The 13,202-nt window shown below is 46.3% G+C and overlaps 1 protein-coding gene across 3 annotated transcripts; it reads left to right on the top strand.

The window, feature by feature from the left end:
- Positions 1–104: 104 nt before the first annotated feature.
- SURF4 (surfeit 4) lies at positions 105–13,060 on the top strand. Of its 3 annotated transcripts, XM_066201439.1 has the most exons (7): positions 135–225; positions 1,269–1,345; positions 7,133–7,319; positions 8,152–8,228; positions 8,822–8,865; positions 9,780–9,966; positions 10,173–13,060. In XM_066201439.1, the coding sequence occupies exons 2-7, from the start codon at positions 1,319–1,321 to the stop codon at positions 10,437–10,439; spliced, it is 789 nt and encodes a 262-aa protein (XP_066057536.1). In that variant the 5' UTR covers positions 135–225; positions 1,269–1,318; the 3' UTR covers positions 10,440–13,060. The 3 variants fall into 3 exon arrangements, with proteins under 3 accessions (XP_066057535.1, XP_066057536.1, XP_066057537.1); XM_066201438.1 differs by lacking the exon at positions 1,269–1,345 and having other exon boundaries at positions 105–225; XM_066201440.1 differs by lacking the exons at positions 135–225; positions 1,269–1,345 and adding an exon at positions 1,414–1,497.
- The last annotated feature ends 142 nt before the right edge of the window (positions 13,061–13,202 follow it).

The raw sequence follows: 13,202 nt of genomic DNA, 5'->3' as shown, positions 1-13,202 counted from the left end.
CCTTTAAGAGCGCCGAGGGGCGTGTCCGGGGCGTGTCCCGGTGGGGAGGCCCCGCCCCCCGCGCGCCGGCGCGGCGGCGCCTTCAAGGCCCGGCCCGTCCGACGTGGCAGCGCCTGCACCGAGCGCGGCCCGGCCCCGCCAGCGCCCCGCCCGCCCTGAGCCAGCCCGGGCCCCGCCATGGGCCACAACGACATTATGAACACCGCCGAGGACTTCGTCGATCAGGTGGGTGCCCGCCTGCCTTCCCCCCTCCTTCCCCCGCGCCCGCCCGGCGGGCTTTGTGCGGCGGGGCCACGCTGAGGGGCCCGGCTGAGGCAGGCCGGGATGGCGGCGGGGTCGCTGCCGCCTCGGGGCCGCGCTGTGGCGGGGCGGTGGGGTTATGGGATTGTAGAGTCGTGGAGTGGTTTGGGCTGGAAGGGTTCCTAAAGATCGTCATGTTCAATCTCTGCGGTGGGCAGGGACACTGTCCACTGTCCCAGGGTGCTCCCAGCCCCGTCCAGCCTGGCCTTGGACACTTCCAGCGATGGAGCAACCACAGCTTCCCCGGGCACCCTGTGCCAGGGCCTCCCCACCCTCACAGGGAGGAATTTTTTCCCAATATCCACCCTGAGTTTCCTCTCTTTCGATTTGTAGCCGTTCTGCTTTACCTTCTCACTCCCTGCTTCTGGAAGTAGCATGTTTCCATCTTTCCTCCAAGTTTCCTCCGAGGGGCACCCCGGGCCCGGCTCAGGCCCAGCGGCCTCCCCTGCTCTGGAATGAGCCCCCGAGTTCTCCTTGGGGACAGGGCTGCGCTCAGGGGGGATTGAGTGGAAGGAGAGCAGGAGCCGTCCCGGCTGGTGAAGAGGCCACAGAGGGGTGTGGGGAACCCGTGTGAGCTGGCAGGGACGGGAGAGTTGTCCAGCCTGGCAGGGTTAGATGGGATATTAGGGAGAATCTCCTCTCTAGGAGGGTCGGGAGGCCTTGGCACAGGGTGCCCAGAGAAGCTGTGGCTCCTCCATCCCTGGAAGTGTCCAAGGCCAGGTTGGATGGGGCTTGGAGCAACCTGGGACAGTGGAAGGTGTCCCTGCCTGTGGTAGGGGTTTGGAACAAGATGAGCTTTAGGGTCTTTCCAGCCCAAACCTTTGTGTGGTTTCATGAAACCCCGACCCACATCTGGAAGCCCAAACTGGAAAAGGCTGGTTAGCACCGTGGTGCTGTGCTCAGGACTGGGGCAAAACGAAAGCAAACAAGCTGATGTTGTCTTGTAAACCTTCTTACGTTTATTTCAGTGGAGGCCCGAGTGATTTCTCTGTTAAATAGAAGTTTGTGATCTCTTACAATGTCTGACAACAGGAATATTTTGAGTGTAAGTAGTTGCTCTGCTGGGGATGGTGTTGCAAAGATCTTCACAGTCATGGTGATTCATCTAATCGACAATGAGAGGCAGCAAGTAATCACATTCAGCAAATTGACTGGAAAATCTGATTCTGCCCGGTTCTACAACCGCTGTGATTTTGTGTGAGTTGTGTGGTGCACAAAAACACGTCACGGCTCTGAGGGGGCTGTGCTGCCTCGGTGTCTTTCACTGATTTCACTGGGAAAACCTGTTCTGCACTTCCTCCCCACCCCCAGATGGAAGAAGGGAGGCTCAGTTTAGAGACACAGCTTCTTGTGATGTGTGGAATACTCAGTTTAAGGGAGATCTGGATTATCTTGGTCATTCTCTGTTTACCTTGTCCTCTTGGTCCTTTCAGAGGAGAAAGTAAACCATCACTGCAGTGTTCACGTTACTTGCCAAAATTTGCAACGCTTGTCCTGACCTTTTTATAACACCTCTCTATTTATTCCTCTGGGGTTATTTCTAGATGTCCTCAACACCCCTTTTTTCACTCTGTTGAAAGCTCTTTTGTCCAGCTTAGATGTAGTTTTGCCTTCTCCTGGAGTGAGCTTTAAATGGCACAAATTTACTTGTGTTCGGCCACATCCTGTTTAAAGACGAGCTTTGCCTTAAGCTGCAGAATTTAGAGTTTTGCTGCTCTTACCATCAGATTGCAAGAGAATTTTTTTGGTGTTCTGAGTAATAACTGCTATGGTAATTCTGCCTGGTAGCTCAGTCAGGACCTTTCAGTGCTGCCAAAGCTCAGTGTCACGCCAATGTAGGAGTGACTTGCTGAACACTAACCTTTGGTATATATTGTGGAGTTAACACTTGGCATTAGAGGAGCTGTTAGTTCATCCTGGATTTAAAAAAAAAACTACTTGGAGTGTTTGGACTGGAATAGTGTTGAAACTCCCCTGATGGAAGCTGGACAATGGCTGTTCTGGGAGCTGAATGCATTCTCAGTGATGTTCTTGCCTTTTACCATTCTCTGTGCTAGTGCTCAACACATAATGAGCCTTAATTTCTGTAGCATAAAACCCCTGTGGGAGAATGTTAGAGCTAATTCCATGTCTTATCAAGAAATCCTGAATGTCTCTTACAAAAAGCAAGAATAATCTGTTCCTTAAATTCAAGCAGTAAAGCTTAACTTTCCTCAGATACTGTAATTTCCCTCTGAATTAGCAAATTATGCCCTAGATGCCAAGATACTCAGCAGTAATGAGTGGCTCTTAATCCAGAGGTGAACTAGTGCCCTGTCTTACAGGCAGCTAAGCTTGCCAGGCAGCCAGTTGTCAGTGAAAGGGCTTGTCCTACTTCTCCCAAGGCTACATTCCCCTTTTCTCTCTCACCAGCACTTTTGTCGTTGAACTGGGGAGCTGAACTGGCAGGAGAAGAAATTGAGGATTTGGGGTTTTTTTCACTTGGTTCAGTTATCTCCACGTTTAGGTCGAGTGAGGAGCAATACTGGGGGTGAGATTGCTGGTAACAGGCTGCTCTGAGCTGTAAGGAATTGCAGTGGAGGGGACACTAACACCAGCTCACTGTTATTAATTCAGTAATTTGCATACTTAGAAATAAAGCTCATTTTTAGTGATTTTTTGTTAAAATATTACTTGCAAACCCCTTCAGTGCAGCCACCAAGTACTGAAAATAGCTGTATCTGGTGCCTGCAAGGAGTGTTTGGGATTGTCTCTCCTTTGTAATCCCTTCCTAAGAGGGAGCAGATCTCAGGCAACTTTCTTAGTGTCTGTAATAATCTTTAGGAATAAATCCTTAGGAATGTGGGTGCTTGGTATTTCTGCTGTTCAAAAAAAAGGATTTGTGGACAAAAATGTGAGGAGACTATTGAGCAGTGAGAGAGCTGCAAGGGAGAGCCAGACTGGGGGAATTTATTTAATCCTCTGAGATAAATGCTGATGTATGTTGTCCAGATAATTCTGATATAGAATCACAGAACCATTTGGGTTGGAAGAGGGACTTTCCACTCTCCCAGGTTGCTCCAAGCCCTGCCCAACCTGCCCTTGGACACTTCCAGGGATGGAGCAGCCACAGCTCTTCTGGGCACCCTGTGCCAGGGCCTCCCCACCCTCCCAGGGAGGAATTTCTCCCTAATTTCTAGCTTACATTTCCCTTCTTTCAGTTTGAACCCATTATTTCTTGTCCCTAATATCCTATTTTGCTGAAAATGGAAGGGAGGAGAAAGCATTTCATTGTCAGTCTGAACTTTGTCAGTTAGATTTAAAAAATCTGAATTTGGGAATGTTCTATAGAACTTTATCATGGCAGTGCACTGATTGTTTATCATTATAAGCCAAGCGTCCTGTTCTGGGTAGGCTGGGGAAAACTTTTCCCATGAAAAATGATAGTAAAATGTAATTAATTGCTAAAAGTACCATTTTAGAGGTTTCATTAATAAATAGGCTTTTGGAAAAGGGAATTGGTATAAAGCACACTTCACAAAGGAAAGCATTAGAAATCTTCCTGCAATTAAAAACCTGATTAATATTGCTGGCAATGCTCTAGTGGGTCAGAGCCCTTTTCCTGCCTTTGGAAATAAATGGGAAAGCCTGTTCCCAGTTTTTACAGTACTTTGTAGGCATTGGGTAATGAATGTGATGGGATTTTGCTGTCCCTGTGATTTTGGGGTGGGATCTCTTTAGGTGAATGTGTCCAAGCTGGTGAAAGAAAGTGATTTTTCTCTGTGCCATTGATTGAGCACCCCCTTCTAGGAAAGATCAGTGGTGTCCCAGGCTGCTGGAGGAATTTGTTTTCCCAGAACTAAGCAATCCCTTTAAAATATCCAAGATATTTGGGATGTGCCTTATTAGAAGCTCTAGGCTAATAATGGCGTGCAGCTCAGGAGGGTTTCTGTATAGATGAGCAGTGTGCTGTTCCTCACCATAATCACAACTTTCCTGATCCAAGAATACACAGGAAAAGGCTTTGTGCTTGCACAGAACACACCTGTAAAAATTGCCAACTCATGCCCATTTCTTGGACTTAAAATACCTGTGATTGTACCATGGTATATGTGCTTTTATCAAAGCAGAGTGGACTTCCAGCAAATTTGAAACTGTTGGAGGTGGGGTTAAAATGAGTCACTTTACTGCCTCTCTTTTGGTCAGGCCTTTATGAGTTTAAAAATTTCAGTCCTCTAGAAAAACGGGATTGAGCAGAGATTTGATTAAGGGATCCCTGGATCTTCTTGTGCATCTTTGGTTGTTAAACTTAAAGGAGCATTTAAATCTATCTTTGCTTTTCTAATCCCATTAGAGGGGGAAGTGGCAACACAAAGGCCCTCTGGCATATGTCAGTGACTTGGCTGCCAACACAGAACCAGCTGTTCTTCTTTAAAATATTTTTATTTAGCATTTTCTTGTCTTTTCTCACGATGGTTCACCTCTCCCAAGGAGACAGGACATGTGGAGAGCATTTGATGCAAAGCCCAGAGCCGAAAAAGTCCTTGCAGTTATTTGATGTCGTGAGTTTAATGCTGCCACCTCCGTCAGGGCCAGCAGTTTGGGTTTGGTTGTGTTGTGCTCAGTGCAGGGTGTGTTTCAGGTCGCATTTCTTAGCTGCAGATATCAGAATTTTCCCGTGCGTGCCACTTTATCTGTGTCAATCTTAAAGGAAGTGGGCTCGGGTGCCGCTTCTGAGCCCCACAGTGCTGGTGCTGTGCAGGGCCAAACCCAGGGTGACTGCTGCTATTCACTGAGTCCCACTGCTGGAACTCTCCTATTTCTTGTCATTTATTCCATCTTTAGTTAAATTGCTTGAATGATTAACACCCAGATCCTCTAATTGTAAAATCGCTTGGTGCCTGTTCCATTCTCTTCCTGTAGTTGTGGTGTACTCGTTCCCTTCCTTTCTCTCTGGATCTCCTGGTTCCTTTGGCTTGGGTTTTCGTTCCCACAGGCTGTTTGTGAAGTTTATTTGAGCTGGCTGTGTGCAGGGGGTTCAGTTTGAGGGCAGCCCCAGGAGCTGTGGGTGCCCAGGGATGATGGTGTGTGTGCCATGAGGTTGCTTAGCACTGGAGCTGCGGCCTCTCTAACTTGTCTGGAGCCCATTGGGTGTGTGCAGTCGTGTTTCATGGCCAGGGTTAAATTCCCTCTGTGTGCCAGGAGATCAGGTAAAATGTTCAGTGTCTTCTTGGAGCCTTCACCTGTGCTGTTCATGGTTCCAGGGAAGGGGAAAATGAGATCAGCTCCCGCTTCAAAACAGCAAAGATGAGGTGTGGAGGAAGATGTTCTCTACTATCTGATGATTTTTTTCAGCCTTTCCACAGCACTGTTTTTATCCTTTCCTTACAGATTCCCAGAAATTGCCTTTCATTTCTTTCTAGACCAAAGCTCTTGCTCTGTATCTTACAAATGACTTCTGGTTTGTAAGAACTTTATTCTTAGTATTCCTCAGCAAGTTTCCTCGACCTCACAGTGAAACCCAGGAGGGAGGAAAGCTGTAAACCAAGATGTGTGTCTCATTCAGTGAGTGACAAAGATCAGAAATTCTCTTCTGACTCATTCATCCAACTGTTGACATGGCTTAAAAAAGCCTGAAGTGGCAGCCTGGAGGCAGAGTACAGCTGTACTTAAAATGCACTTGATTAAGGTGAATTTTGACCCTTAGACTCTGGATACAGGCAATACAGCCGTGCAGTTTGTTCCAATATTAACTATTTAATTGACTATTAAGGATGTTTGCTGATTTTTTTTTTTTTCTTGTGACAATCTGTAGTTGCACAGTAAGCTAAGCTTTACATTTGCACAGCCTTTAGTATTGACTGATTGCTGCTGGCAGGTATAAACTGTCAGAAATGGCTTTTGTCTCCTTCCTGGTGGAAGTCTCAATTAAGTAATAACCAGTGCTGCCTAGGAAATGGGTTGACAATTAAACACTTGTCCTAACCCAGAGGCAGCAGGCTTTCCCTACAGAACACGACCCTCTAGACTTGGTTTGGCAATTTTATATTTGTTCCTTTAATTATTGTAACTGCAGAGCAAACTGATCAAGGAGCCTGCAAGATGAAGGGGGCCCAGATACATCTTCCACTCCCAAAAACTAGAGCTCAGCATCTGTTGCATGATGATATCATTTCCTTTTAGCCACTGCACTGATCTGTGGCTACAAACGTCTGTTTCCTTTCTGCACAGGATGCTCCTTTTAATGGGAGTAAAAACCTGCCTGGAGGATAGAGGGTGCAGTTCCATGCAGTGGTGATGTAAGGCTGAGATCTGCTGCTGCTCCAGTACATGTGCTTTGTTTGCACTGAGCTTTTGGAGGGAATGAGCTTGGCAAAACCTTTAGTAATGTTTTTTAATTTGTACAGAACTTGTCTTCTATCAGGCTGGGGCCCTGAATTAGGGTTGTTCCAGGGTGGTGAGTGCCTGAGCAAAGGGGTGGGAGCAGGTTTGCCCTTTCAGCTCCGGGCTATCTGATATTTGAGCTGTAACATGAAACCCTGAGATAGAGAAACTAAAACCAAGGTCGGCCTTCATTAGCGAGAACTCCATCAAAGCACAGTTCCTGTTACACAGAAATGTGCTGCTGGATTCTGCTTTTTCCCAAGTCCTAGTCCAGTGGAGAATGACAGCAGGTTTCCCTGCTGCTCCCAGCGGGTGAAGAAGCATTTCATTAAACCCAAGTCCCACTTTCTGTCTGGATGTTGGTGACCCTGAGTGATGAGAACTGCTGGTCTCAGCCTGCAGAGAGCAGGGCTGTGTTGTCCCTGCAGTGCCCTTTTCCCTGCTAATGCCCTGTGTGCCCTGTGTGCAGTTCCTGAGGGTGACCAAGCAGTACCTGCCCCACGTGGCCCGGCTGTGCCTCATCAGCACCTTCCTGGAGGATGGCATCCGCATGTGGTTCCAGTGGAGTGAACAGAGGGACTACATCGATGGCACGTGGAACTGTGGATACTTCCTGGCCTCCATCTTCGTGTTCCTAAACCTCTTTGGGCAGCTGAGTAAGTGCCTCTAGGGTGTTCGGGTGCAGCCCTGTGAATCCTGGCAGTGTGGGATGCCTCACTGATTTCCTAATAGCCCCTGACAGCTCAGGACTGATAGTACTACATGGGCTGAATGAAAAGAACTCCGAATTGACCTGCTTCAGCCTTTCCTGGAAGCAGCTGTAGAGAGTTTCTTGTGACACGCTGCCTCTGAGTCAGAGATGCCAAGAATCCATCAGGATAATCTGGTTTCAGTTCTGTACATGCATCCATAAATACAAGCCACACCCAGAGTTCTCTAAATTAAATACTCCTGTTCTCTTAAATGGGGCAATGTTGAGACTTTCTCAGCCTCCTGTTTTTATGTGCATTCACCTCCAAGGCAAATTCTTACCCTGGAGAGGGTGCATTTAAGCCTGAGTGAGGTGCTTGTGTCAGAAATTTTTCCAAAGCCCAGGAATCAAAATAATCCCAGAAGGAGTGCATTGCTATGTGTGTACTGGGTGGGCTCAGGCTGTCAGAAATGGGGAGAAGAAAAATTCTCTTCTGTTTATATTATGTTCCTGATTTACTGTTCCTGACTGCCAATTTCTTATCATGTGTCTGGATATAGATTTTTTGCCCTCACTATTTTTGCATAGAGGGTCACCTTAATTTAATGCAGTTGCCTGTCCTCATGTCAGAGTGACTTGGGGCTGTCACTGCTTTCTTATGGAAGAGTGGAGAAAGGTTTTGGGGTTTATGCTTTCAAGGAGTACAGCATGATGGCTCTAACAGCTACCTCACAAAAGAAAAAGCATTTCTGCAGCAGCTTTTCCAAGTGTAACTGTGTTCAATTTCTCCAACTCAGGTGGCTGTATCCTGGTGCTGAGTAGGAACTTTGTGCAATATGCCTGCTTTGGACTGTTTGGAATTATAGCATTACAGGTAGGAGGCTTAAATCTTCATCCCTTCTAGACGGTACCTTTCAAATCTCTCTTGGCCCCAGTACTCCCAACATGTTTAAATATAACTTGCAACCCTGGAATTTTTCTCCACCCTGGCTTAGTGCCAGTCCTTGATGGCATTGAACTATTTTGCTGCTTCAGTTCTCCTGATGTGCCCAATAGATGTAATTGCAATTAGTCAGCTTGGAGACATTCATTCAATACTTGACCTTGACCAATTTAGCAGAAGTAACTGGCAATTTACCTGGATGTCAGTTAATGAGCCAAATGTGGATCTTGCAGTTGCTTTGGCCTTCAGCTGTGTTCGCATCACAAAGGATCCAAGCTAGTAGCATCCTTCCCCTACAAAACCAGGGAATTTTGGGAGGCCTAAAGCTCAAATCAAATTCTGGCTTCTCTTCCCTGTGTCACGCAGACTCACTGGACCACACTGATGTAATTACCTTGTTTTCCTCACTATATTGTATTTATAATCAAATTCTCCTGTGGTGATACAGGCTTGAGATTGTAACAGAAATTCAGAACTTCAGTGTCATTTATATGGTGTTTTAACCTGTTTTATTCTTTGCCTAGACTATTGCATACAGCATTCTATGGGACCTGAAGTTCTTGATGAGGTATGCCTGCTTCTGGAACTTTTTGTGGAAACAGAATGAAAACTGACACTTGGTGGCAGAGGAAATGACATTTGTACATAGTATTTACTGGGAAGATTTTAGAAGTGATGCATTTACAATAAAGAAGAAATAACAGCTCTTGAAGAATCAGGAGAGTCTGTGTTAAACTGTAGACAGCAGGCTCAGGAAGGGAAAGACTAGTCCTAACCCACTAGAATCCAAATGCTTCTGCTGCTAACCTGGCTGAGAGCTCAATCAGCTGTCGACACTTGCTCAGAGTTGCTTTTATTTCCTAAATGGCATAAATAGCAACTCTGCTTCTGTATGACTGAAGCCATTTTCTGAGATAACTACAGCGTGCGGTCACTGGAGTGGTTTGTGGGATTTTAAACCTCTTAACACCTTCCCTAAGGATAAGACAAGATTATAAACATGAGCTTTCCTGCCCTGAGTGATGGCTGGCCATTGCCTTTCCACCTCTCTGAGGGGAGGCCAGCACAAGAGCTACCCTCTGGGCTTACTACAGCCCTGTCAATGTGTAACTTTCCAGCAGTGCTGCTGCTCTGTTTTCTCAAAGCAACCTCTGAACTAGTTTGGCATATATGGCTAAACCTGAGGTACAGAATAACTTTAACACAACTAAATTTGTGTTGTAACAGCCACTGAAGTAACTGTGCCTGAGTGGTGGGTGCTGGACTTCCCTGGCAGGCTGTGCTCATTGGCGTGCTTAGAGCTGCTGGAGCTGGGAAGTCTAACACAGACCAACACATCCCACGGTGCAGAGCAAGTCACTCCTCACTCTCACATAGATCCTTCCTGGAGTTGTCAGATAAGACTTTACAAATATAGATCAATGCAAGCTGTACTAAACTGCCTTTTTTTTTTTTTTTTCCCTTTTTCCCCTCTTTGTCTAGGAATCTTGCCCTTGGGGGAGGCTTGCTGCTGCTCCTGGCTGAGTCTCGCTCGGAGGGGAAGAGCATGTTTGCTGGTGTCCCCACCATGAGGGAGAGCTCCCCAAAGCAGTACATGCAGCTGGGGGGGCGCGTGCTGCTCGTCCTTATGTTCATGACACTGCTACACTTCGATATGAACTTCTTTTATGTAAGTATCCCAGCATGAAAGTATGACTTGAGCAGATCTGTTCAGTGCTTATTGACAGCTATGAGTAAAATTAATACTTTAGAAAAAGTTATTAGGTTATCTGTACCATGACAATTGAACTTATCCAAGCTCTGGTCTGATACTGGTGTATCTATTTAAGAGCTGTGTAAGTAAATGGCTTTCTTTCATGGCTTTTTTCCTTGCAGGTTCTGCAGAACATTGTGGGCACAGCCCTGATTATCTTGGTGGCAATTGGCTTCAAGACTAAGCTGGCTGCCTTGACTCTGGTCATCTGGCTGTTTGGCATCAACATCTACTTCAATGCCTTCTGGACCATCCCAGCCTACAAGCCCATGCACGACTTCCTCAAATACGATTTCTTCCAGACCATGTCTGTCATTGGAGGGCTCCTCCTCGTGGTTGCACTGGGTCCTGGTGGAGTCTCCATGGATGAGAAGAAAAAAGAGTGGTAACAGGAATAGCAACACTTCTTGGGACATACTGTACTAAGTCCAGAACTGATTCTCTATGGATTCAACAAAAACTGCCAGCATTTTACACGTACATGCCCCCTTCCTATAAAAGGCACAGGTGTTTTGAATTTGATTTACTGTGGCACCAGTAATACAATAGATAAAATCCTATTTCTTCAAGGAATGTTGCCTAGGCTTATTCTAACTTCCTAGATTTGGAACTAACCCAAGGAGCCTGCATTTTGCTGATGCTTCAGTGAATTGCAGTAGAACAGTTGCTGTCTGGAATGTCAGCAATGTCTTAAAATTTGCAGAAAGGTGAGCAGATACAGCTGGATCATTCAGTGTGGTGTTGGGTTGTAGCTATAACTAAAAAAGTGGATCCCCATTCTTGCCCTTATCAAAACTGTCTTGTGCATAAGGAGTTCCATTGCTGGTTATAGCATTGCTTATCAAGGTGGAAAGCAGCATCAAAAGCCAGAAAATCACTGTTATTTTGCTGCTCAGAGGCCTGTAATTCCCTTTTGTTTAACAGGGAAGGGTCTTTCCTGCTCCTGAACAGAAAGCAAAAAGAAAACCCTGGAAGTAGTTGTACACCCTTCTGGGTAAGAAAAGGGAGAGGATTTTCTAACATGTCCCAGTTCTGCCCTTGAGGGGAACAAGGGGGAATCCTGTATTGTTAATCATGAATCCTGTATTGCTAATCAGATTTAATGGAAGTGGGGGAGATAATCCTGAAGAGACAGAACGTTAGATTCTGTGAAAATTCTGTGCCAAAAGAATTCCTCATTCTACACTCTTTCCCCAAAAGTTGCCCCTTCTGAATTCCCAAGAAGGGAGCCAAGTTGTGCTGCAGGTTCCATAATAAAAGCTCCTTTCTGCTCTTAACCAGCTTCCATCCATGTATGCCCCAAATTCATATTTGAATTGCAGGTGGTTGGTGAAAATGTCTTGAGAATTACAGAAACTCCCCTTTTCTGTGCACTCAGTACTTGCCAGATGAGAGCAGTCAATCTCCTAATCTGTAGTCTTTGCTTCTTACATTCTCTTCTGTCAGTCTCTTGGCTGTCAAAGTCCCAGCTGGCTGAAGAGCTGCTGAGCTCTCCAGGACAGCCCCTCGTCTGCCACCTCAGACCACCCTGAGCTGTGGAAATGTGGAAGTGAGCCCCATTCCCAACTCTGCAAACGGTTATTGCTGAGGAATGCGAGTGCAAAGCCTGGGCAGTGGAGGAGCAGCCAGGGATGGACCTTCCCCAGGGGGAGCTCAGGAGGGTGAGGAGAGGAAGGCCCTGTTTGGCTTCTCAGTGCCACGACCTCTGTGCCATGGCCGTGCTTAGTGCTGCTCAGGGGAGGTGTTTTGTCCTCTCTTAGTCATCTAGGTGTGAACCTGTTTCACTAGATTGTGGAGTTCTAGACAGCAGGAGCCCTACCAACTTCCTACCATGACACTGATCCTTTGCTCTGCTGCCTCCCCTGAGGAAGATGCTCAGCTCCTTGTTCAAGGAGGAATTCAGCTGAACATCTCCAGTGGGAGCTGTTCCCCAGGGTCTCCTGATGAGGACACTCACCTGGACAGTTCAGTTAAACAGTTGCTGCTTTTAGGAGCAAAAACAGGGCTGAAAGAACTAGTGAAAAATAAAAGAGCACTGTTGAAAAAGTTAAACCAGTGATTTCATCATCTTAAGGGGATAATAGCCTCTATAAGGGCAAGATGTGCTGCTGCTGGAGGGAGCCAGTTGCTATCCCAGAATAGTTAGGGTTGGAAGGGACCTCTGGAAATCATCTAGTCCAACCCCTATGTCCAGACTGATGGGAGGGGAATTCAGCATTAAGGTCAGGTCACTGATGGCTTTCTTTTCAAGGAAGTTTTGCATGAGAAGTCTTCACCTCAAGTGTTCCATGTGCCTGACTCTTCCTGGCTAAACAAAAACTGGTCCTTTGAGTCACAGGTCTGCAGCACAGCAGGTTTTCACTGCTTCACTGCAGCTCTTACAACGGTTCTAGATCAAGGCAGCCACTCTCAGATACCTGAACTGCTCTTGATGTTCATAGTATTTATAAATGACAGAAACTACTCCTGCAAGTAGCCCCTTGTCTTTCTCAACTTCCTTGTGTCCTGTCTAACTAAGGAGCTGGATGACAGACTAGTCTGAAATATTGACCAGTTTCCTCTGTGAAAATCAAGTCCCCTTTCCAACAAAAGACCCTAGAAAAGGAACTGTCCCCTGCAGCAGGAATGCTTCAGTATTCCAGGGGCACAGTTAAGTGGAGGGCATTATCAGATACTTCTAGGCAGCACAACGTGCAGACTTATTAACTGTGAGTCCTGATGCAGAAGATTCTGATTTCCTACATACACTGCTGTACTTGTGCATCTCCCAGAAATACAGTGACCTCTCCCCATGGCTGAGAAGCTCTCACAAGCAGGATGTCAGCTACCAATTGGCTCTGCAAAGTGTTCTGGAATTCATTCTGAATATATTTTTGCTTTCTATGTGGAAAAAAAAAAAAGAAATAAGTATAAATTCTCATTTTATGCTGTATTTTGTACCTTAGTTGTGTTTGAAAATGTTTTGATTTTTGAAAACAATCAAAATAAAACGATGGCATCTTTGTATCCACTTGGCGTGTGTGGCTGGTGATGCTCCTGCACTGAGCTGCTGTGCATTCCTGCCTAACAAAAACCACCTTTCTGTAAAAAACTGAGCTGAAGGCTGCAGCAAGCACCCTTCCCTTGGTGTGGGGCTGGCTGGAAGCTCTTGG

The sequence above is a fragment of the Chamaea fasciata genome, unplaced genomic scaffold (assembly GCF_029207755.1).
Source record: "Chamaea fasciata isolate MVZ Bird 193981 ecotype frontalis unplaced genomic scaffold, bChaFas1.0.hap1 SCAF_20, whole genome shotgun sequence".
In the NCBI taxonomy this organism is placed as follows: Eukaryota; Metazoa; Chordata; class Aves; order Passeriformes; family Sylviidae; genus Chamaea; species Chamaea fasciata.
Note: the sequence above shows the minus strand (reverse complement) of the source record. Positions and strands in the feature narration are given on the sequence as shown.

Coding starts and splice junctions, on each gene's coding strand:
- SURF4 (XM_066201438.1), top strand. CDS start 178: ATGGGCCACAACGACATTATGAACACCGCCGAGGACTTCGTCGATCAG. Junction 226..7,132: donor CCGAGGACTTCGTCGATCAG/GTGGGTGCCCGC, acceptor CCCTGTGTGCAG/TTCCTGAGGGTGACCAAGCA. Junction 8,229..8,821: donor TTGGAATTATAGCATTACAG/GTAGGAGGCTTA, acceptor TTCTTTGCCTAG/ACTATTGCATACAGCATTCT.